This window comes from Ovis canadensis, chromosome 4 (assembly GCF_042477335.2).
Source record: "Ovis canadensis isolate MfBH-ARS-UI-01 breed Bighorn chromosome 4, ARS-UI_OviCan_v2, whole genome shotgun sequence".
NCBI classification, from domain to species: domain Eukaryota; kingdom Metazoa; phylum Chordata; class Mammalia; order Artiodactyla; family Bovidae; genus Ovis; species Ovis canadensis.
Genome location: NC_091248.1, coordinates 92460171 through 92483725, shown reverse-complemented (window position 1 = coordinate 92483725; position 23555 = coordinate 92460171). Strand labels below are relative to the sequence as shown.

Genomic DNA, 23555 nt, shown 5'->3' with positions numbered 1-23555 from the left:
CATGTGTTATTACCCCATTTTACAAGTGAGGAAACTGAGGCCCACAAAGACTCACTGACTTTCCCAAGGTTGTAAAGCTAGTCAGTGACTGGACTGCGATCAGAATAGAGGCCTTCCAAAGTCTGGTTCTGTGCTGTCTCCATGCCCCACCTCACCTGAGAGCACATTCCCAGTGCCCAGGGAATGATGTACTCAGGTCCTTGGTGCAGTCAGACGACATGGAGGGGAACGAGGACCTAGGAACGCAGAATCCAATCGTGATTTGATAATGTTTATTCATTCTAGATTACTGACTAAGACGTATCAATATTTAAGAGCTAACCAAAGCTATAGATGAATGCAGTAAGAGCAGCTCTTGTTCACACTAGGTCTTGAAGCAGTGCCATTTGCTAAAGTTTCCATTTATTTCCAGAAATTAACTTCTATAGAATCAGTCTGATCCAAACTGTTTTGTAAATAGATGATTTTTTTTCTGTATTATTTCCACTCATGAGTGATAGTTAAAATGACCAGATAAAGAAAACCAAGAAGATGCAGTCTGCATGTATCCTGCCCCTGACTTTTGGAATTCAGCCAGTTCCAAAAGTACACTTGGCATTTTTCTGTCCCTCTTAACTCAGTTGGGCTTCCCTGGTGGCTTAGTTGGTAAAGAATCTGCCTACAATGCTGGAGACCGAGGTTCAAGCCCTGGGTTGGGAAGATCCCCTGGAGAAGGGAATGGCTACCCACTCCAGTATTCTTGCCTAGGAAATCCCATGAACAATGGAGCCTGGGCAGAGGGCTACAGTCCATGAGTCACAAGAATCAGATCTGACTTAGAGACTAAAGCACCACCACCACAACCAATTAAGTTGGTTAGCAGGGTGTAGTCCTGGTCCACATATTGGCACATGGCAGGGGAAGCCATTCTTCATCTAGGCCAGACACTGGCCCACAGAAATGGGCCTGTAGGATGAAGAACATGATGAAATAAGCAGAAGCCAGGGCAGGTGGCACTGGGATGCTGCTGGCCCCCAGGAAGGATTATCCCACAAATGCAGCTGTTCTTGGAAATGTAGCATCTTTGCTCCAGGTTACGCAAGCCCCACCATGAACTGTAAAGGAGTCAGACCATCTCCACGACACACCTGCCTTGTAGGAGCATTGGATCTCAGAGTTCCAGGGTGTCCATTGGCACCTCTAAGTCAATACACAGGGTTTACAGAAGTCCAGAAATCAGAGTTGGGCAGGGAGACTTGGGAATATGACTCTGATACTAATTATGTTTTCTGCCTCCTTCACCAACCACATCCAGCTTCATCTCTTAATTGTAGAATGTCACTGGTTTGCTAGTACAGTGCTAGTATAGTGTGGTTTGCTTCCAAATGCAGACTCCCCCAGTTCTAGGTATTCTAACTGTTCTGTTCACATCTGGAAGGCTGTGGTTCTTTGCAGTGTGTGCATAGTGGGGCTAAAACACAGTTCCACTCCCTTTTGATTCGCTTTTTGATTCACAGATTCAGACTGATCACAGAACTAGCCAAGCCAGTTGTATCACTGAAACAAACACTTTGACCAGCCTTTTCTCCCCCATTCAGGGCACACACGTGCTTCAATCGATTGGATCTTCCACCTTATCCCTCGTACTCCATGTTGTATGAAAAGCTGTTAACGGCAGTAGAAGAAACCAGCACCTTTGGACTTGAATGAGAAACTGGCAACTTCCCTGACATTTTCCTGGCCAGTGACATCATCCTTTCCCTTTCCCTGAATCAACTCTCCTTTGATTTTGGTATTCTGTGATTTTCATTTTCAAAACCAAATCAGGATTGACGAGCTGTGCATGAAGAATTGCCTTCTTCTAAGATCTAACTTTCAGGCTTATCTCCTCTACTTTCAATGAACTGCTAGCCTGTATGCAATATTTAAAAAAACAGCTGTCTCAAGGTCTGTGTATATCTCCGCATACCTCCATTACTAACAATGAAATATGAATGCAAGTTATGCTACACTTGACCAAATGGTAATAAATGTTTACTTCCATTTCTATGATTTAAGGGGAAATTTGAGCATTAAGCATTCCAAGCTTTTCTACACCCATGTCTTCTGAGCAGAACCACCATTTGTTTTTATAATTTCTAACAACCAACTTCAGAATAGGAGCTGATCAACTCTTTCTTTTCTTCCCATTCTACTTTTCCCTGGGCATCCAATCCATCCAAAAACAGCAGTGGCTAAACCGAAATTTTGATATATTCAACTTATGATTTGTATATGGCATCGGCCCCATCAGCTGGAACTAGCCTAGACATATGGTGCAAATATCACACTTTCCAACCAATAATAACAGCAAGAAAAACACCTCCTGCTGATGCAATGCAGGGCATCCCAGTGGTTGTGGGGATTATGGTTCGACTTGAGTTCAGAGAAGTCTGGGGGTGGGGACACACCCCCTGTGAACACCCACCACCCAAGAAGCACAAACTTGTGCACACGTCCAAGAAGGAGATTGCATTATGTAGCATAAACAACGAGGCTTCTGCCCCCATGATGTTGTGTAGAAATGTTGAAGCAAACGGGAGAAAGGGGAAAAGGACATCAGGATGATTCAGAAGGACATGCTCAGTTGCTCTGAATGCTTGGGGTCTGAACTGTTTTATTTTGCTTTGTTTGATCACAGGTCTCTTTCCCAGAGGGGGAAAAAAAATGTCCTGATAATCTCATGACTTCCATGCAAGCCAAGTAATTACTTGTTTGGCAAACAAACTTTTGTTTCAACTTTGATAGCGTTTTTATTTTTCATGTTTACTTTTCGGTTTTTCTTCACCATGGTGTTCAAATTCCTTCACATCTGATTGTCCACAGGGACCACGCTAAATCAGAAGCTGCAGAGAGCGATGGTGCTTGTTAGGGATCAAGGGCAAAATAATACATCTCCTTCCTCCATAGCAATCCTCCTGGAGCAGAGGCCTAACCCCCGCCCCCCCTCCAAAGGCACACCAATTTCTGTCAAAGAGGGATCCAGTTTCTTTTAGCATTCAGCAAAGAGATGTCTCAGTAAATGTAGTGTTTCAGAGTAATAGTTGCAGGCTCCAGAGACAGCCTGACCTCTTGATTACATTTGGAAGAAACCCAAACATGATGGTCATTTGCTATTTTTCTAATGTTGTTATCCATGTCGTCTTAAATATGTTGTAAATGAAAGTGTTTTGCTTCACTGGGAAAAAGAAATGTTGAAATGTTATTGTTGTCCTTCAATATATATTAAACAAAGGGAAAATGTGAGAAACGTGGGCAAGTTAATTTCATCTGGAACCATGTCTTGTATTCATGTTGGTTTGTGTCCAGACAATGCATCAGTTGTGTTCCCTGCCCTCCATAAGGAAACATTCCTTTAGTAGGAATTCGAATGCCCAGCACTCCTTGCTGCTGTGTACCCGTGGTCCATCAAGGAATATGTATGTTACAGAAATCTGGCCTTCTGTTGTTGTCTACAAAGAATATTTACTGACATAGGATGATGGAATGTGTAAGTTCCATAATGCAGAATCTGAAGGATCTGTATCATTCAGGACATGTCTCAGCATCTGGAAAGTCATGGATTCCAGTAGAGCTATTATTTATGAAATCAGGACATAAGGATGTTGCAAATTATTTCACCATCCTATATAGAAGAGCATCTTTAGTAAAGGGAGCATCTTTCATTTTTAGAACTTGGTGTTAGATATATGTAAATACTGTTAATTCAAGCATTCAGTTCTTTTTTTTAGGACTCATATGTTAGGCTTTGGCAAGAGAGAAAGCTGTTCCAAAATGGAGCCTGTTCCCAGGAATCTTCACAATTAACACAAATATCTAATTAAGCTGTTAATAGATTAACTGATGTCTATTCTCCCCAATACAGAAGGAACAAGGTATCCTAGAAGATATGTATACATAGAAAACTTAGACATGAATGGTTTTCAACTAATATCTCCTTATTCCTACTGCCCTACCCAATGCCATGGTTCAGATATATCCCAGAAGCATTACAGGAACAGTATTTCATAAGAGTATGAAATTCCAGAAAGAAACACTGGTGTCAGAGTCCCTGAAAAATGTGAAGTGTGCTTAATAGGGTCCCAGTTTCCCTTACAGCCTTGCACAGACTCCCTGAGAAATGAAGACAAAGACGACAGACAGTTGTTATTGAAAGATCTTTATTTCTCTTTGTTCCAGATTATGTTTTGTTACTTAATATATGTATAACATTATATATATATATATGTAATTACATGTATAACAAAACAGCTATATGACTCAATTATGCTGTTAATGTTACCATATGGAGGTGCAAACCACCCCAAATCATATAATTCATAATGAGCAAGATAGATCTCACTCATTTGTTACCATGTATAATTTATTTTTAAAGTATTTGTTTTCTCCATGGAGGCACATTATAAAATTAACTTTTAAATCACGCTTTCCCTAAAACAAGATCTTTTAAAGCTATTTTTAGTAAGAGTATATTACCTTTAATTGGGGGACAAAAAACAGTAAATGAGAGAACACTTATGTGTCAATTTGAAAAATGCTTCAAAAATAATATGAAGTATTATAATAATTTTGTGTATGTTCCATTTTATTCTACTATATGAAAATGATAATCTAAAAATAGAAATGGACTCTGCAGATTCAAGAGAAGTGCTATAAAGCTACTGATTTCTTTGTAATTCCTATGTCTATAAGTTGACCGTGGTTGTGAAAATTTTTTACTACCATCACAATTGTCATTCAAAGAGAAAATTAAGAAAAAGAGGTATACGGTTTGTTGGCAGGCTTTAAATATACAGAATCTCTATCTTTTTCTCTTCTAACACATGATCATATGTCATTTAACAGTAAGTGCATTTGTATGACCAGCCCACAAGCTGGACCTTCCAGAACAGTTCTAATGTTAGATCTGTGGCACCATCAGTCCACGTGTCAAACCACGTGTCCCAAATTTGGGTTCAGAAAATTTCTCAGTTGCCACAAATGTTTTCCCAGTCAAGGTAAAACACTTTCAAATGAAAATAGTTAGAACTTTACATAACAAATGTGGTGCTTTATTATTATTATTACTATTATGTACTTCAGTGTTCATTCTTAAAACTACTGCAATACTATATCATCAAAGTCTGGGATGGATGTTCCAACCATCATAAGGTCCAAAAGAGAACGTGTTATTTTCCTGTTAGTGACATGTAGTCCCTTTGTTCTAGTAGAAAAAAAAAAGGTGCCTAGAGGTAGTATTTAGAGTAAATATTGTTCCATTAGCCTACTTCTTGCAGCTTCCAATTTACCTAAAGAAATGTCTATAATGATTTTGTTCAAGTCTTTGTTCTAGACAATAGCAGGAGAAGTCCTTGTTCTTGGGCTGATTTTGCTTCCATCGACAAGAGAAATGTCACGTAATACTCAGGCCAAGCTTTCTCTTCCATCCTACCACCTTCAAGGAATGTCAATAAACACTTTGGTATGGCATTGTGTGTGCTCCTTATTGCAAACAGAAGGCTAGGGTCATGTACAACAATTTGTATCATGCCTCTGCTCTCATGGAGTATAGGCAATAAAACAACACAGAAGACTACCAGCTGCTATGGTAAGTACTCCCCTGGGAAAATTATTTGTCAAAAAGGCATAATAATGTGTTCACAAGCCGTGAATAAAGGGACAGGTTTTGTAACAAATTCCTGGTGTAGGCCATTTAGAATGGCACGCAAAGTGTGAAATTAAGGAGTGACCTTTCTGTTGAACCAGGCATTCACTGGCTTATTGATTCCCTACCTGTTGAGATGTTTCTACCAAAGCTTCAGGCCAGAGCCTGATACCTGGTGTGACCCCAGGACGAAGCTTAGCTACAGACAAAGATGTTGTGGCCGGTGGCACATACCATCACTCCCAATGCCTCAGCGATGTCCTCTTATCTCCTTCCAGATTTCTAAAAGAAAACCATGTGACTCTCACTGGGTGGCCAGCAGTTGATTTATTCTTTGAGGAAAATATATTTTATTCTCAGAAAAAAGTATGGGTAGAATTAAGGAAAAACCTGAGAGATCTCATATTGTTTTTATACCCATGCTGGGTTTATGTTAGACTCATTCAACCTGAAAGTAATTTTTCTCTTAAGAAAAAAAATTAGCCTAGACCATCACTGACAAAGAGGGGTAGATGATACTATTTTGTGTTTCAATCTTATCATTATTCTGAAATCAAGATTAAATTTCAGATCTCCTGATTTCTATGACCATACCTTCCCAGTACACTGTGCTGATAATTCATTAATTATATACTGTAAAAAAAAAAAAAAGACATACAAAGCTTATACTCAAGATGTGGTTTAAATATAGAAGACTCTTCTCTAACAGAATAAATGGAGTTACAGAAAGTTAGGATCACCTTTATCAGTGCGGTAGGAATCACGTTTTGGAGAAGACAATGGCATCCCACTCCAGTAGTCTTGCCTGGAAAATCCCACGGATGGAGGAGCCTGGTGGGCTGCAGTCCATGGGATCGCTAAGAGTCGGACATGACTGACCGTCTTCACTTTCACTTTTCATTTTCATATATTGGAGAAGGAAATGGCAACCCACTCCAGTGTTCTTGCCTGGAGAATCCCAGGGACGGGGGGAGCCTGGTGGGCTGCTGTCTATGGGGTCGCACAGAGTCAGACACGACTGAAGCGACTTAGCAGTAGCAGCAGCAGCAGCAGCAGGAATCACGTTTATAGCTGAGAACAGACACTTAGATACTTTTCTCTGGCTAGTTTATCTTGGAAATAGGAATAGGAGACCAGGAGAGGTGATCTGCTCAAGCCACTAAGCTCTATCTTGGGAACAGAAATTATGCCCTGTCACAAAATATCCCCTGGGGTCCTGTGCTCCTGAAGCTAACATAACTCTTCAGAAATTTGCCAGGAAAAAAGAAGAAACAGAACCGAAATCTACCATAGTGGATGTCAGGAATCCACAGCCAATGAGTAGTCACCTGCCATATGAGTTTGCTGGGGCTGCTATAACAAAGGATTACAATCGAGTGGCTTAAACACGGTTAGAAGTCCAAGAGCAAGGTGATGGTGGGGTGGTTCCTTCTGAGGCTGAGAGAGAGATTGTCCCACCCCTCTCTTCCAGATTCCAGTGGTTTGCTGGCAATCTTTGTGTTCCTTGGCCTGGAGATCTCTGCCTTCATCCTTGGGTGATGTTCTCCCCTTCTGTGTGTTTGTGTGTGTCTGTGTTTTAATTTCCCTTTTATATAAGGACAGCCGCCATATTGGCTTACAACCCACCCTGTGGTCTCATTTTTTAAACTTGATTGCATTTATAAAGACCCTAACTCCAAATAAGGTCACATTCTGAGGTACCAGAAGTTAGGACCCCAGCCAGCTCCTTTGGAGGACACAATTCAATCCAATCATCCTCCTACCTGCCACATTGCTGTCATCAGTCCCAAAGGTAACAGTAATAGTAAATAAAGGCTAGCATATTTAGAACCACGTGATTCACCATCAATTTACTAAAGGCTTTTGAATTGCAATGATAATCATGGAAGAAACAAAATTGTTACCTATAAATTACTGCTATTTAAAATAGTTTAATATAATCAGCTATATTTCAATTATTATTAAATTATTTTAAAATTTTTTCATAAAAATGAATGATTAAATTCTATTGGTCCCTTTCAGCTAAATACTTACTGTGCTTGCTTTTCACAGAAGTAAACATTAAAACATTTTTATGGTCCTTTTGCAGTATTTAAATAGGAGTACCTTATCTTTAGTACATAATAAAATAGCTTAATATAGTAAATCAGTGGTTAATATTACAGAAAATTCCCTGGTGGTCCAGTGGTTAGGACTCTGAACTTTCACTGCTGAGGGCCTGGATTCAATCCCTGGTTGGGGAACTAAGATCCTGCAAGCTGCAAGATGTGGCCAATAATTAAATAAACATCAAATATCCACTTTTTTTGAAAGAAAATTAATATCATAGTATTTGTTTAATCAAAGGATTATGAAGATGACTGGGATCATAATAAATTTTTCACTACTTAAAAAAAAAAACCCAACTGGTATTTTTCATGTATTATCCTAGCTATAGTATAGGATCCTATGCTATCCTAGCTTTTCATATTATTATCCTAGTAAATGTATAGCCAATATTTGAACAAGGAGCCTGACTTCCGAGTCTAAGTAGTCAGCCACCAGTACCCATTGCTTTCATTCCTTTAAGCATTTTTTGAATACTTATTATACCCTGAGCCCTGTTCTCAGGAGTCTTTACCCTCAGGGAGTCCATGGTCCAGCCTATGACACTATTCTTCCCCTTTATTTGAAATTCAGCCCCTGTTTTTAATATGCACAGCCTCTCTCCCACTCACCACCCCAGCTCTTGTGTAAGATGTGATGTCATTGTAAAATAATAATAATAAATAAGCAAAATGCTATGGGGAAAGTGAACAGGAGCCATGGGCTGTTTTCTGCTAGCGAGAAAAGACAGACAAAGATGTGTTTATAATTGAGACAAGATTTGAGCATGTATAAAATTGGGGAAAGTGACAAATTTATCACCAAGAGGGAAACATGTTGTTTTTACTGAAACAGTAAACAGAGAAGGACCTAGAAGTGAGTAAATCAGCCTTAAAACCTTCTCATCTTGAAGACCTAGGAGAACATAGCTACAAAGAAATTTTTTTAAGTGTCTAGAACCTCTGAATGTCAAAACTAGTTTCATTAGGCATCTCCCAGAATGTCCAAGAACTTGCATTTCTTTTCATTTTATTCCAAAGAGTGTACATTACAGTTTTCTTTTTGCCATTATAGTTATGTAGTTTCTATTTTCTTTTTGTGTTTAAGTATAGTTAATTTACAATATTGTGCTGCCTATTACTTTTTAAGTGTAATAAAATTTAGCTGGGTCATGACTTTTACCCAAACTTTTATATTTGTCCATGAAAAAAGCTTCTCTTCTTTCAAGCTTATTCAGAACAATAAGGAGTATCTCTTTTCTAAGATTATAGTAGATATCATAAAATGGCCCCAATTCCTCACTTACAGCCACACCCTGTGAACTCTGGAAGTTGGTGATGGACAGGGAGGCCTGGTGTGCTGCAATTCATGGGGTCGCAAAGAGTTGGACACGACTGAGTGACTGAAATGAACTGAACTTACTACACCTATAACTCTGCTATCACCTCCTACAGGGAGCCGAGCATTCTAAACTCTAACCCACCTGTTTTGGCCAGCTTACTGCAAGCAGAGGCTTATAAAGCATTTGGAAAATTGAGCTTGACCTCTCTTTTTCTCTCTTGTTGCTCTCCTGTCCTGAAGAGTGTATGCCTGGTATAAGAGGAGGATGAGAGACACAGGGAGCACAGCTGAGACCAGGCTAGACAACCAACAGCCAGTCAATCCCCAAGTATTTGGGCAAATTCAGCCAAGATCGTGAAAGCCACCCAGCCAAACTCCAGCTGAGACATGATTATATGACAGTGGTATTTTATGATTGTTGTACATCATTATGATGGCAACAGATAACTAACTCAAAGATCATTAGGCATCCTTTCTTTACTGGGATAACTTGAAACCAAGTACTGAAAGTTTAGTTTAACCTTTCGAGTGAGTCCACTATGCCTGGTGGCCACTGTTTAGTTCGAATGAATGATAATGCTGAAGCGAGACGAGAAATCAGCATATTTATATGAGCTCATCAACAAAAACATATAAAAAATGTGAGCCAGATAGAACAAACAAGGAGAACTTGAAATGATACTGCAGTCTAAAAGGTGTTAAGTAATTACTTCTAAATGTTCAGACAGACTGAGAAAGTATAGAATATATAAATCAAGGACAGAAAATCATAAACTTTGAGAAGCCAGGTAAGAAAAGAATAATACTGTGCCTTTGTCTGTTTTTTTTTTTTAATTCTTTAAACATTTACCTTGTAGGAAAATGTGTATCACCTCACAATATTTGACAGATATTGCTTCTAAATTAAGTGAATCTATATTCTTCATATGTTTATCAAATGTAGTTTTGTCATAACTGTATGATAAAAGCAAATATTGCTCAGTTGATGTTTTAAAAATATTTATTTGGTTGCGCTGGGTGTTAGTTGCAGCTCGTGGGATCTAGTTCTCTGATCAGGGGTTGAACCTGGGCCCCCTGCATTGAGAGTGAGGAGTCTTAGCCGCTGGACCACCAGGGAAATCCCTGTTGATTTTTATCTTGTAGATTAAACTATTAGGTTGAGATAAGAACTCTGAACTTCTACCCTGAGAATGCTGAGCCCCCAAAAGCTCATGTGTAAGTGCTTATCCAATGTCATTCAACTCTGTTTTTGTTGTAAGAAGTAGAGTTTATTTTCTTGGTATAGAAACACACACATAAATGTGATTTGATTTGTTAATTATTGTTATTTGTTTTGGTCCATTTTAAAAATAATTTATAAACCAAAATTCTTTGAATTTGTAACTCAGTAAGCTTCATTTATTTTGAGTTTGTGTTTTATGCATGTGTAAGTTGATGACAGTAGGGTCTCCTTGGTGGCTTATTTATTTTACAAATATGTAATGACCGTCTTACTCCCCAACAGTATTTACCTGCAATTTTGTTCTCTTAATTTTAAGAGTTCTTAAGGATTTTATGGATAATCCATATCCTACCTATTGTATGGATACCCATAAAATCTTTTATCCAGAAAATATGCGTTCTTCCCAAGTACAAAAGACTGTTCCTAGATAAAGACTACAAACAACTCAATGAATGCCAAAGAAGTCATACTCCTACATTCCTTGAACACAATGCAATGCAATTAGAAGACAATAGTTTTAAAAGTTATTTATTATAGGATAAAAAAAAAAGACTAGCCACAAATCATGGATATCACTAAAATATCTCTTACATTTTATATCCAACTGGTTCATGAATATCTCTATTCAGTGGGCTGATAAACAGATCAAACTGTATCAGTTAAGGTTTTAATCAGGAAAGTAGTCACTCTGAGTGATACAGAATAAGGACTTTATTATCGGGATGGACCTTACACAGCTCTTGGAGCTGGTAAATAAATCTCTAAAAGCTTTTACAGCCAATGGTTGGTCCGAATCAGGAAGAGAAGCCAGATCTGCAGCAGGGGAGGAAAAGGAAGCTCACAGGGATAAACTGAAACCCGTGAGAACAAACTGGAAGCCACATCAAGAACACTGGTCCTTGGCAAAAGTATTAGTCCCTCTCATGATGGAATTACACACATACCTGACCCAAGACTCAGAGAAACGGCAGAAAGATTCCTTCTCTCAAGCTCTTCATCTAATCCACCAGCAGTTCCATTCCTTTTCACCGGTTCCGTTGCCACCTCCCTTAGTCCAGCCCACAGTGACTTCCCGTTTGTATTATTGTCATAGTCTCCTTTCAGGATCCAATTAGCACCCTACAGTCTGTTCTCCACCCTGTAGCCAGAATGAGCCTTATAAAACATGTGTTAAATCACATCACTCTCCAGTGCAAGCCCTCCAATGGTTTCTCATCAGTATATAAATCCCTACATGATATGCCTCTGGCTACCTTGCTTACCTCTTACCTCTCTCTCCCAGCCACACACCCAAACACATTTTCACCTGAGAGCCTTTGCAGTTATGATTTGCTCTGCTTGAAATGCTCTTCTCCTTCATGTCTACAAGGTACTCTCTCTCTCTCCATTAGGTCTCTCCACATCTGTCATCTTCTCAGAGAGACTTTTATACGCAACATTTCTGAAGCATAGTCCCCAATCCCTCCCAATCTCATTTTCTTGTTTCATGTTTTTTCATACTTCTCTCAACCTTATATCTCTGTTTATTGTATCTCCTACATAAGAATGGAAGCTCCAGGAAAACTTGTTTTGCTTACCCTTATAGCACCAAAGCCTGAAACAGTTCTGGCTAAATATCAATGTAATGAATTCATTTAGTTAATTAATTAATTAATCACTGGATATTTTCTTGAATAAATGACTGAATTTATACAGGGAGTAAAAAATTAATAAGACTTTCAGTTTCCAGTTCCTCATGTAAGGAGCTTATAAGTCATCACTTCGTCCTGATGACTCAGAAAAAAACAAAGACAGGCTGAAAATTCAACACTTCTTGGATCCATGAGAGAGAGAAAGACACGAAGCCAGCTGTGGCCTCAAGATTGGAAAGACAGTCGGGCAAATATCGGGACTAGTGATTGATCAGAGCAAAGACTCAAATTGCCACAGGAGCCAGTGCTGAAGGAGGAAACTCAATGTGAACAAGTCTGAGAGTTAAAACTCCAGGAGGATTTAGTCATAGGGAGGTCCCCACCGTCTTGTGAGACTTCCTTCCAGGAGTTTAACCAGGTTCCCACAGTAATTACCAGAGAAAAATACCCTCAAGCTTCTGGCAGGGGGAGGGGGAAAAGCAACCATTTTGAAACATGCCAGAACACTGTTCTTTTTAACAAGTCCAGCCTACAGGGGAAGCTAGCCAAACAGACCCTAACCAGCTGGGGTATTACCAGAGCCTAACTGACTTCAGAAAAGGGAAATACCAAACTCCAGCGCACTCTGGTAATACTCTCCCACTTCAGGAGGGAGGGAGAAACTGAGCGACACTTGTGAGGTTCACAGTCCAGAGGCAAAGGCTCAATAAAAGATTGAGGCCTGATCCTGGGCCTGTAGAATGCTTCCCCTCCCCCACACCATCCTGTGACTGAAGGCCCATTTACAGCACTTCCTTCTACAGGCACCTCATTTCTTGTTGCTAAGAAAGACACTACTAGGCTTACCAAAAGGAAAACAACAGCAACACTATTGGAAGAGACAAAGCAAGCATTAGAGCCAGACATAGCAAGGGTGTTGAAATGACCAGAATGGGAATTAAAAAAAAACTATGATTATTATACTAAGGGTCTAATGGGTAAAGTAGACAACACACAAGAACAGATGGACAATGTGAGAAGAGAGTAGAATTCCTAAGAATGAGAAAGAAATGCTGAGAAAGATAAAACACAATGTAACAGAAACGAGGAATGCCTTTTTATGGGCTTATTAGACTAGACATGGCTGAGGAAAGAATCTCTGAAATTGAGGATCTCTCAGTAGTAACCCTGAAAACTGAAAAACAAAGAGAACAAAGGCCAAAAAATGCTAAACAATATCCAGGGTCTTTGGGACAACTCAAAAAGAGGTAATGTATATATAATGGCAATACGAGAAAGAGAAGGGGAAAAGCAACAGAAGACATTCATGAAACAGTGATGACTGAAAATTTCCCCCAATTTCATCTCAGTCCAAACCACAGATCCAAGAGGTTCAGAGAACCAGAGCAGGGGAAATGCAAAAAAAAAAAAGCTTTGGCATATCATTTTGAAATTACAGAAAATCAAAGATAAAAGATCCTGAAAGAAGCCTAGAAGGGGTGGGAGGACACCTTACCTATAGAGGAACAAAGATAGTAATTATGTCCAACTTCTCAGAAATTAAGAGAGTGCAGTGAAATGTCTGAAATGTTGAGAGAAAAAAAATCCACTAACCTAGAATTCTGTACACTGCAAATTATCCTTCAAAAGTGAGAGGGGAGTGGTCCAGTGGTTAAGACTCCACTTTCCAGCGCGGGAGGTGTGGATTCAGTCCCTCGCTGCGGAATTAAGATCCCTCATGCCACAGGGTGAGGTCAAAGAAAAAGAAAAAAATGAAGGGGGAAAAAAATTTCTCAGAGAAAACAGGGAATTTATCACCAGTAGACTGCCGTGAAAGAAACGTTAAATGAAATACTTTAGATGAAAGGAAAATAATATAGGTCAGGAACTCAGAACTATATAAAGATAGGACAAATAAATGAATGAATGAAGGGTGAATAAGTGAAGCTAAAGCCAAGTCCACAGAGGAACCCGGCTGCTTCTGCTTCACAGCTGGGACCACAGTCACCAGGCCTGCCAGCGTGCACCAGCCTGCCTTCTCAAGGTTGTCCTCCTTAGTCTTGAGCTGCACTGAGGTCTCACAGCCTCCCTCCTAGATCCTGGGAAATGTGGGCTGGGAACCGTCTACTCCACCATATTGCTAATATCACCAATACCACACTGTCTTGATTGTTGTCACTTTATATTAACAGTTTAAGTCTTAAAATCAGGTAGTGTCAGTCCTCTGACTTTGTTGCTTTCCTGCAATATTGTGTTAGCTATTCTCAGTCTTTCGTATCTCCATATGAACTTTAAATCTGTTAGTTTGTCGATATCCACAAGATAATTCATTGGGATTTTGATTGGGATTATGTTTTTATCTACAGATCAAGACCATGTATTTTGAGGCCTCAAGAAAGTACAGGTAAATTTTTTTAAACACTGCCTAGAATACCTTAGGGATTTAATAAATGTAATTTCTGGCTAAACAAACTTATCTGCATAGGAAACAGAATTTAGGAATGAAAGCATTCCTATGTTGGGCCATTTCACAACAATTACTTCTATGTTTCCAGAGTCTTTGCAGACTATAAAAGGCTGACCTTGACTTTCATTTCCCAAAAGGAGATCATCAGAAATTATTTTGTAAGCATAATAATTAATCTAATTAATCTTGTTTTCTAGTCTGTGTCCTCAGACCTCAGAACTGTAAATCATAGAAACTAACCCTGGAGTCCATTATATGATTGGAGTTTTTTTTGCTTTTATTTTCTAGAGCTCATGTGGTTATTTCCTCTAGGCATCTTCTTCATGAGTGTTTAAAGGAGAAGTTAGGAGACAGGATCTAGGCTCCTATGCTGCTGATTCTTCCTGAGACATGGAGGCTCTTTTGATGATGCTGTTGCCTCTTGCTCAAAGCTTTCCATCAATCTATTATGTATTTTGCAGAATAATAATTCAAAACTTTTGAATTGAATTCAAAAATTCAATTACAGTCAGTAAAATACCAGTTATATTACATTTTCAACCAATCTGAAGTGGACCCACATCTGCTGTCTTGATCTGACATGTTCCTTTTAGAGTTTATGCTATAAAACATAGAATTACAGACAATTTCATCCAGTTCATGAACATATTTCTTTTGCTTTTCATTAGCTTATCTGCATGTATTAAGATGTTTAATTTTCTTTCTTTTTAATTGGTCAACTATTTTATTTTTCAGAGGTTTATTTTATTTTACTTTATTGAAATATAGTTGATTGGCAATGTGTTAATTTCTGCTATACAGCAAAGTGATTCAGTTACACATATGTTCTTCTTCATATTCTTAGGTGTTTGATTTTCTTAATCAATGAACACCTCAGAAGTCATATAGAAAGTTTTCATCTGGGAATTGATTTGCCCCTTTACCAATATTCAAAGCATGTTCAATTCGGTTCAGTTCAGTCGCTCAGTCGTGTCTGCCTCTTTGTGACCCCATGGACTGCAGCACATCAGGCTTCCCTGTCCATCAACAACTCCCAGAGCTTGCTCAAACTCAGGTCCATCGAGTCGGTGATGCCATCCAACCATCTCATCCTCTGACTTCCCCTTCTCCTCCCGCCTTCAATCTTTCCCAGCATCAGGGTCTTTTCCAAGGAGTTAGTTCTTAGCATCAGATGGTCAAAGTATCGGAGTCTCAGCTTCAGCATCAGTCCTTCCAGTGAATACTCAGGACTGATTTCCTTTGGGATGGACTGAGTGGATCTCCTTGCAGTCCAAGGGATTCTCAATAGTCTTTTCCAGCACCACAGTTCAAAAGCATAAATTCTTCAGAGCTCAGCTTTCTTTATAGTCCAACTCTACATGATTACTGGAAAACCCATAGCTTTGACTAGATGGACCTTTGTTGGTAAGGTAATGTCTCTGCTTTTTAATATGCTGTCTAGGTTGGTCATAGCTTTTCTTCCAAGGAACAAGCATCTTTTAATTTCATGGCTGCAATCACCATCTGCAGTGATTTTGGAGCCCCCCCAAAAATAAATTCTGTCACTATTTCCATTGTTTCCCCATCTATTTGCCATGAAGTGATGGGGCTGGATGCCATGATCTTTGTGTTTTGAATGCTGAGTTTTAAGTCAGCTTTTTCACTCTCCTCTTTCACCTTCATCAAGACACTCTTCTGTGCCTCTTGGCTTTCTGCCATAGGGTGGTGTTATCTGCATATCTGAGGTTATTGCTATTTCTCCCTGCAATCTTGATTGCAACTTCTGCTTCATTCAGCCTGGCATTTTTCATGATGTACTCTGCATATAAGTTTAAAAAGCAGGGTTACAATATACAGCCTTGACTGTATATACTTAACAATATACTCCTTTCCCAATTTGGTTATTCCATGTCCAGTTCTAACTGTTGCTTCTTGACCTGCATACAGATTTCTCAGGAGGCAGGTAAGATGGTCTGGTATTCCCATCTCTTGAAGAATTCTCCACAGTTTGTTGTGATCTACACAGTTAAAGGCTTTGTCATAGCCAGTAAAGCAGAAGTAGATGTTTTTCTAGAACTCTTGCTTTTTCTATGATCCAGTGGATGTTGGCAGTTGGTTCCTCTGCCTTTTCTAAATCTAGCTTGAACATCTGGAATTTCTCAGTTCATGTATTGCTGAAGCCTGGCTTGGAGAATTTTGAGCATTACTTTGCTAGTGTGTGAGATGAGTGCAATTTGTACAGTAGTTTGAGTATTCTTTGGCATTGCCTTTCTTTGGGATTGAAATGAAAACTGATCTTTTCCTGTTCTGTGGACAAGAAAACTGCTGAGTTTTCCAAATTTGCTGGCATATTGCATGCAGCACTTTAACTGCATCATCTTTCAGAACTTGAACTAGCTCAGCTGGAATTTTGCTAGCTGATGATTTCATTAGATTCCACAACATTGACCAAACAGCTGTTGAATGACATTGTGACATTGTGCTTCATTTCTCTTCTCTCAGATCCATGTGCTTTCAAATCTCTCAGATCCTCAAATGTGTGTGAGTTTATCTGCTCTCCAAAGTTATCTTATATAATTTATCTTATAATTTATATAAGTTATCTTATATAATTTATATCTGGAGAAGGAAATGGCAACCCACTCCAGTATTCTTGCCTGGAAAATCCCATGGATGGAGGAGCCTGGTAGGCTACAGTCCATGGGGTCACAAAGAGTCGGACACGACTGAGCAACTTGACCTTCACTTTCATATAATTTATATAACTCTTATCTTATATAATTTATATAACAACTGTGATTCTCTCAAATGTAGACTTTATTTAGAAAGGCTAAATGGCCAAGGAAAAGAGAGAAGAGATGATCCTATGAGGTGATTCTTCCTAAGCTAAATATTGAAAAATGGTCATACATTTGACCTAAATGCTATATAATTTTGGCACCCATATCAGAAGTACAAGTCAATCTTTCTTTGATAGGAGGTGTCAAAGGTTACTTATTTGAAATGCTGATCTCAAAGGCATCTGCATCCTCAAAGAGCTTAGATCTATATAACCTACATGTAATTTCCCAGACAGTGGTATGGTATTTTAAAAATAACCAAAGTTTAGACATACAACAAACCCTAATTTTAAGTAGAAGAAAGAGAATGTAACTTAATCCCCCATCAGTAGATGGAAAGACAGGGAGCATCCAGGTACGTATGAACTCTGTTTAAAATAACCATATTTCATGCCTGGATGGCTCAACTATGGAATATTTATTTTAAAACAAAGCTTAAAATTTTTCACTTAAGTATAGAATCAATATATAACCAACCAAAGACATTTGGAAAATACAAATGAAAGAAAATTACTCAATGATAGATAAAAAGAATCACTATTTAAGTGTAATAACATCACCTGTTTTCTATGCACTTTAAAAATATATACTATACAATAGAAACAATTTTGAATCATTCTTTTTTTATAGCTGTCATTGCAAGACAGCTTTATCAATTTGCATTCTAAGTGTATGATTTTCTATTTTCCTAGAGAGGACAGAGACCATTTATTTCTGTATCTCAGTATGTGTACAAAGAAGGCAATGGCACCCCACTCCAGAACTCTTGCCTGGAAAATCCTATGGACAGAGGAGCCTGGTGGACTGCAGTCCATAGGGTTGCTAAGAGTCAGATACGACTGAGTGACTTCACTTTCACTTTTCACTTTCATGCATTGAAGAAGGAAATGGCAACCCACTCCAGTGTTCTTTCGTGGAGAATCCCAGGGACAGGGGAGCCTGGTGGGCTGCTGTCTATGGGGTCGCACAGAGTTGGACACGACTGAAGCAACTTAGTGGCAGCAGCAGTATGTTTAAAGTGGGCTTCCATAAATATTGGTAAATAAATGTGATTGAATTGAATATGCAACACTCTGAATGTTTCCCTGTAGGAAATAATTAATGAATTGTCATCACAAGGAGGAGAAGGGGACGACAGAGGATGAGATGGCTGGATGGCATCACCAACTCAATGGGCATGAGTTTGAGCAAGCTCCAGGGTTTGATGATAGACAGGGAAGCCTGGCGTGTGGCAGTCCATAGGGTTGTTGCAAAGAGTTGGACACGACTGAGTGACTGAACTGAACTGACTTGCAAGACAATAGTGCAATAGTGCAAGACAATTAGTCTAGTCAAGGCTATGGTTTTTCCAGTAGTCATGTATGGATGTGAGAGTTGGACTGTGAAGAAGCCTGAATGCTGAAGAATTGATGCTTTTGAACTGTGGGGTTGGAGAAGTCTCTTGAGAGTCCCTTGGACTGCAAAGAGATCCAACCAGTCCATTCTGAAGGAGATCAGTCCTGGGATTTCTTTGGAAGGAATGATGCTAAAGCTGAAACTCCAGTACTTTGGCCACCTTATGCAAAGAGTTGACTCATTGGAAAAGACTCTGATGCTGAGAGGGATTGGGGGCGGGAGGAAAAGGGGATGACAGAGGATGAGATGGCTGGATGGCATCACTGAGTCAATAGACGTGAGTCTGAGTGAACTCCAGAAGTTGGTGATGGACAGGGAGGGAGGCCTGGCGTGCTGCGATTCATGGGGTCGCAAAGTCAGACACGACTGAGCGACTGAACTGAGCTGAACTGATTCAGTTCAGTTCAGTCACTCAGTTGTGTCTGACTCTTTTCGACCCTGTGGACTGCAGCACGTCAGGCTTCCTTATCTATCATCAACACCCGGAGCTTGCTTAAACTCAGGTCCATCAAGTCGGTAATGCTATCAACCATCTTATCCTCTGTCTTCCCCTTCTCCTCCAACCTTCAATCTTTCCCAGCATCAGGGTCTTTTCCAAGGAGTCAGTTCTTAGCATCAGGTGGTCAAGGTATTGGAGTTTCAGCTTCAGTATCAGTCCTTCCAATGAATACCCAGGACTGATTTCCTTTAGGATGGACTGGTTGGATCTCCTTGCAGTCCAAGGGACTCTCAATAGTCTTCTCCAACACCACAGTTCAAAAGCATCCATTCTTTGGCACTCAGCTTTCTTCACAGTCCAGCTCTCACATCCATACATGACCACAGGAAAAACCATAGGCTTGACTAGATGGACCTTTGTTGGCAAAGAAATGTCTCTGCTTTTGAATATGCTATCTAGGTTGGTCATAGCTTTCCTTCCAAGGACTAAGCATCTTTTAATTTCATAGCTGCAATCACCATCTGCAGTGATTTTGGAGCCCCCCCAAAATAAAGTCTGCCACTGTTTCCACTGTTTCCCATCTATTTCCCATGAAGTGATGGGACCAGATGCCATGATCTTCATTTTCTGAATGTTGAGCTTTAAGCCAGCTTTTTCACTCTCCTCTTTTACTTTCATCAAGAGGCTCTTTAGTTCCTCTTCACTTTCTGCCATAAGGGTGGTGTCATCTTCATATCTGAGGTTACTGATATTTCTCCCAGCAATCTTGATTCCAGCTTGTGCTTCTTCCAGCCCAGCGTTTCTCATGATGTACTCTGCATATAAGTTAAATAAGCAGGGTGACAATATACAGCCTTGACATGCTCCTTTTCCTATTTTGAATCAGTCTGTTGTTCCATGTCGAATTATGTTAAAATTTTTTGCTAATTTACTGGCAAAAATTGAGCCCCAATTGTTAATTTATATTTCTTTGATTTCTAGCAAATTTGAACATTTAATATGAGTTTACTGTATTTATCCCTTTAAAAATTACTTTTCATTTTCTTGGACCTCTTTCTAACATAGTGTTGCCATACTGCTTATTAGTTTATATGTTCTTTATATCAGTTCAGTTCCGTAGCTCAGTCGTGTCTGACTCTTTGCCACCCCATGAATCGCAGCACGCCAGGCCTCCCTGTCCATCACCAACTCCTGGAGTTCACTCAGACTGATGTCCATCGAGTCCGTGATGCCATCCAGCCATCTCATCCTCTGTCATCCCCTTCTCCTCCTGCCCCCAATCCCTCTCAGCATCAGAGTCTTTTCCAATGAGTCAACTCTTCGCATGAGGTGGCCAAAGTACTGGAGTTTCAGCTTTAGCATCATTCCTTTCAAAGAAATCCCAGGACTGATCTCCTTCAGAATGGACTGGTTGGATCTCTTTGCAGTCCAAGGGACTCTCAAGAGACTTCTCCAACCCCACAGTTCAAAAGCATCAATTCTTCAGCGCTCAGCCTTCTTCACAGTCCAACTGGGGTGTAATTTTTGTTTTAAGTGGATAAATTTAATAAACTCATATGAAATGTTCAAATTCGCTAGAAATCAAAGAAATGTAAATTGACTAGTCGGGTTCCATTTTTGCCAGTAAAACTTTTCCCAGTTTGTCTGCCTTTAAGAATTGAATCGCCAGTCTATGTCTGACGCAGGATGCAGCATGCTTGGGGCTGGTGCATGGGGATGACCCAGAGAGATGTTATGGGGAGGGAGGTGGGAGGGGGGTTCATGTTTGGGAACGCATGTAAGAATTAAAGATTTTAAAATTTAAAAAATAAAAAACTAAAAAAAAAATAAAATAAAATAAATAAATAAAATATATGCAAGAATTTTGAATTTTTAGATAGTCAAATAGTTTCCTTTGAGGTTTTTTCCGTGGCCTTAGAAATTATTTCTCCTATAGGAATCAGTTAATCATTATATACAATTTATTTCCAGATTTTAGTCCTTTTATATTTAAGTAATTTATTTTATAATCAATTTAATTAATGAATTAGAAGATTTTGGACCTGTTTCATATTTGTATATAGAAGAACTCAAAACTATGCATCTATTATACTGAGCTGTCTTATTTCATAATATATTTTAGTGTCTATTAGAACCATTCTCATCTTACAAATCTTCTTTTCCAAAATTTTCCTAGCTATTCACATTTGAAAATTCTTCATGATAAACTTTAGGATAATTTTAATAAATTCCAAAATAAATCATTTGGTGATTTATTAGAATTTTGTTAAATATGTTGATTGATTAACAAAGAATTACAGAATCTAAACTCTTCATTGAAAAACATGCTATATATTTCTATTTGTCTTCTTTCATCTGTCCTAGAAAAATTATGTTCTATATAGCTATAAAGTAAAATGTATGCTTTATGCTTTTTTGTTAGGGTTGTTTCTGCATGTTTTATTTTTCCTTCTATTGCAGATAGAAAATTCCCTTTATTCTCATTCTTTATATTGTTTTTATTTATGAAAGCTGGTATTTATTTTTATTTTATTTAATCACCTTTTTCTAATTTTTAATTTTCATATTTTCCAGTTGATTCTTCTGGGTAATCTAGAAATGTCCTGGAACTATCTATATTCAACAATGTTACCTGTTCCTTTGGACCATTGTCGCTCTTCCTTTCCAGCAAGAACCAGTCTGGTCTTCCTGCAATATTAAGTAGGAGTCCCAAGAGCAGGTGTCATCACTGTACCCCTGACTTCAATTATTATGCTCCTGCAAGTTTTAGACATGTCTCATTAAGTTTAGGATATTCCTTTTTATTTCAGGTTGTTCAATTTTTAAAAAATTAACCATGAATGGGTATTGAATATTACAAAATATTTTCCAGTATTTATTAAGTTGATGGAATTTCTTTCCTCCACTAATCTGAACAGGGAGTGAAGCACCCTGAATTGTCCTGGGATAAAATCTACTCTGATATGATGTATATTTTCATACACTGCTTAAATTAACTTCATTTAATATTTTTGAGGCCATGGTTTTCCATCGGTTTGAAAATTTCTGTAAAACAGAAGTTTTTATAAAAAATGAAGTGTAATTTAAATAATGCATATATCCATGCAAGCCAGAGTAAAACTAGGCTATTTCATCACCCCAGAAAATCTCGTTTTGCTCCTTTTCAATCTCCTCCACCCTGAAATCAACCCCTCTTCTGATTTCTATCACCATAAATGAGATTTCCAAGCATTTGTGATTTTATAGAGCTTTCAGTTGTAGTTGTATGCCAAATCAATAGGTAATGTTTGGTTTCTTGCTTAATTATGATCACAGAACATAGTACTCTGTAGAACTTCAGTTCTTCGAAACTGTTGAAATATGCTTTATGATCCAGTACATAATAAATGTTCTTGCACCAAAAGGATGTATAGCCTGCAGTGTTTTATTTACATAGATTATGTTGTTTGTTCATTGTGTTGTTCAAACTGCTAAAAATGTTTCTTTGTTTTTTTATGTGCTTGTCCAATCACATAGAGGAGTGTTAAAAATCTCAGGTTCTGATTATATTTATTTCTCCTTTTAGTTCTGTCATTTTGCTTTGTATATTTCAATGCTATATTTTTAAGACCATACAAATTTAGAATTTTTATAACTTACAGATTGATCCTTTTGTCATTAAGAAATGTTGCTCTTTATCTCTAGTAATGCCTCTTGCCTTAAAAATCTACTTTGTCTAATATATGCATAACTACACCAATTTTTCTGTTAGCTACTATTTATATGGCATAAATCTTGCTATCCTTTTAATTTCAGCCTTTCTGTAACTTTCTATTTAAGGTGTCTTATTGAAGTACAAACAACTATATCCTGTCTACAACCTTTGCCTTTTAATCTAGGGTATATCAAATTCCATTCAAGTTTGCAGTAACTGCAGTTTTAAAAAAAACAACTTCAGTTTGCTTAAACATATCATCTTACTATGTGTTTTCTACTTGTCTATTCTTACTTTATGACCCTTTGCTTTCTGTTCTTACTTCTTTTGAGTTTTTTATTATCCCATTTCCTCCTCGCCATAAATTTGTTATTCATTCTTTTTCTATTTTTTTCATTGCTAATCTAGAGATTATATTAATTCTTGATTTATTAAAGCCAGGTACTTTTATGAATTCCCACTCGATGCTAGAACTTTAGCATATTTTCATTCCATCTCTTTTTTTGTGCTATTTACTCCCTTTCTTCTTTTGTGCTATTATCGTATATATTTTAATTCTATATCTATAAATATTTAAATTCAGAAGACATCATTTTTATTGTTATATACAGTTCCTATTTATTTATATCTAGCCACATATTAATCCCTTTATTCTTCTGCATCCCTTCAGACATTCTCACAATTTTATCTGGGATTACTTTTCCAGCTACGTAAAGAACTCCTTTTCAAATTTCCTTTAACTAGACAAGGCAGTTGAGGAGGAGGGAGCGATTTGGAGGGGGTGTTGACTTGGCGTGCACTTCGCCCCTCGGGAACGTTAT

General features: G+C 38.4%; 1 protein-coding gene and 1 long non-coding RNA gene across 3 annotated transcripts in view; both read left to right on the top strand.

Annotated features, from left to right (window-relative positions):
* HECW1 (HECT, C2 and WW domain containing E3 ubiquitin protein ligase 1) overlaps positions 1-3501 on the top strand; it is a 488368-nt gene extending 484867 nt beyond the window's left edge. For both annotated transcript variants that reach the window (XM_069588229.1, XM_069588230.1), the window contains one exon: positions 1578-3501. In XM_069588229.1, coding sequence (XP_069444330.1) covers positions 1578-1689 — 112 coding nt within the window. In that variant the 3' untranslated portion in view covers positions 1690-3501. The remainder of the gene's footprint in view (positions 1-1577) is intronic.
* Positions 3502-13328: 9827 nt separating this feature from the next.
* Positions 13329-18275, top strand: LOC138439428 (uncharacterized). Its single transcript, XR_011256727.1, has 2 exons — positions 13329-14324; positions 17899-18275. It is a non-coding gene; the product is annotated as an uncharacterized lncRNA (long non-coding RNA).
* The last annotated feature ends 5280 nt before the right edge of the window (positions 18276-23555 follow it).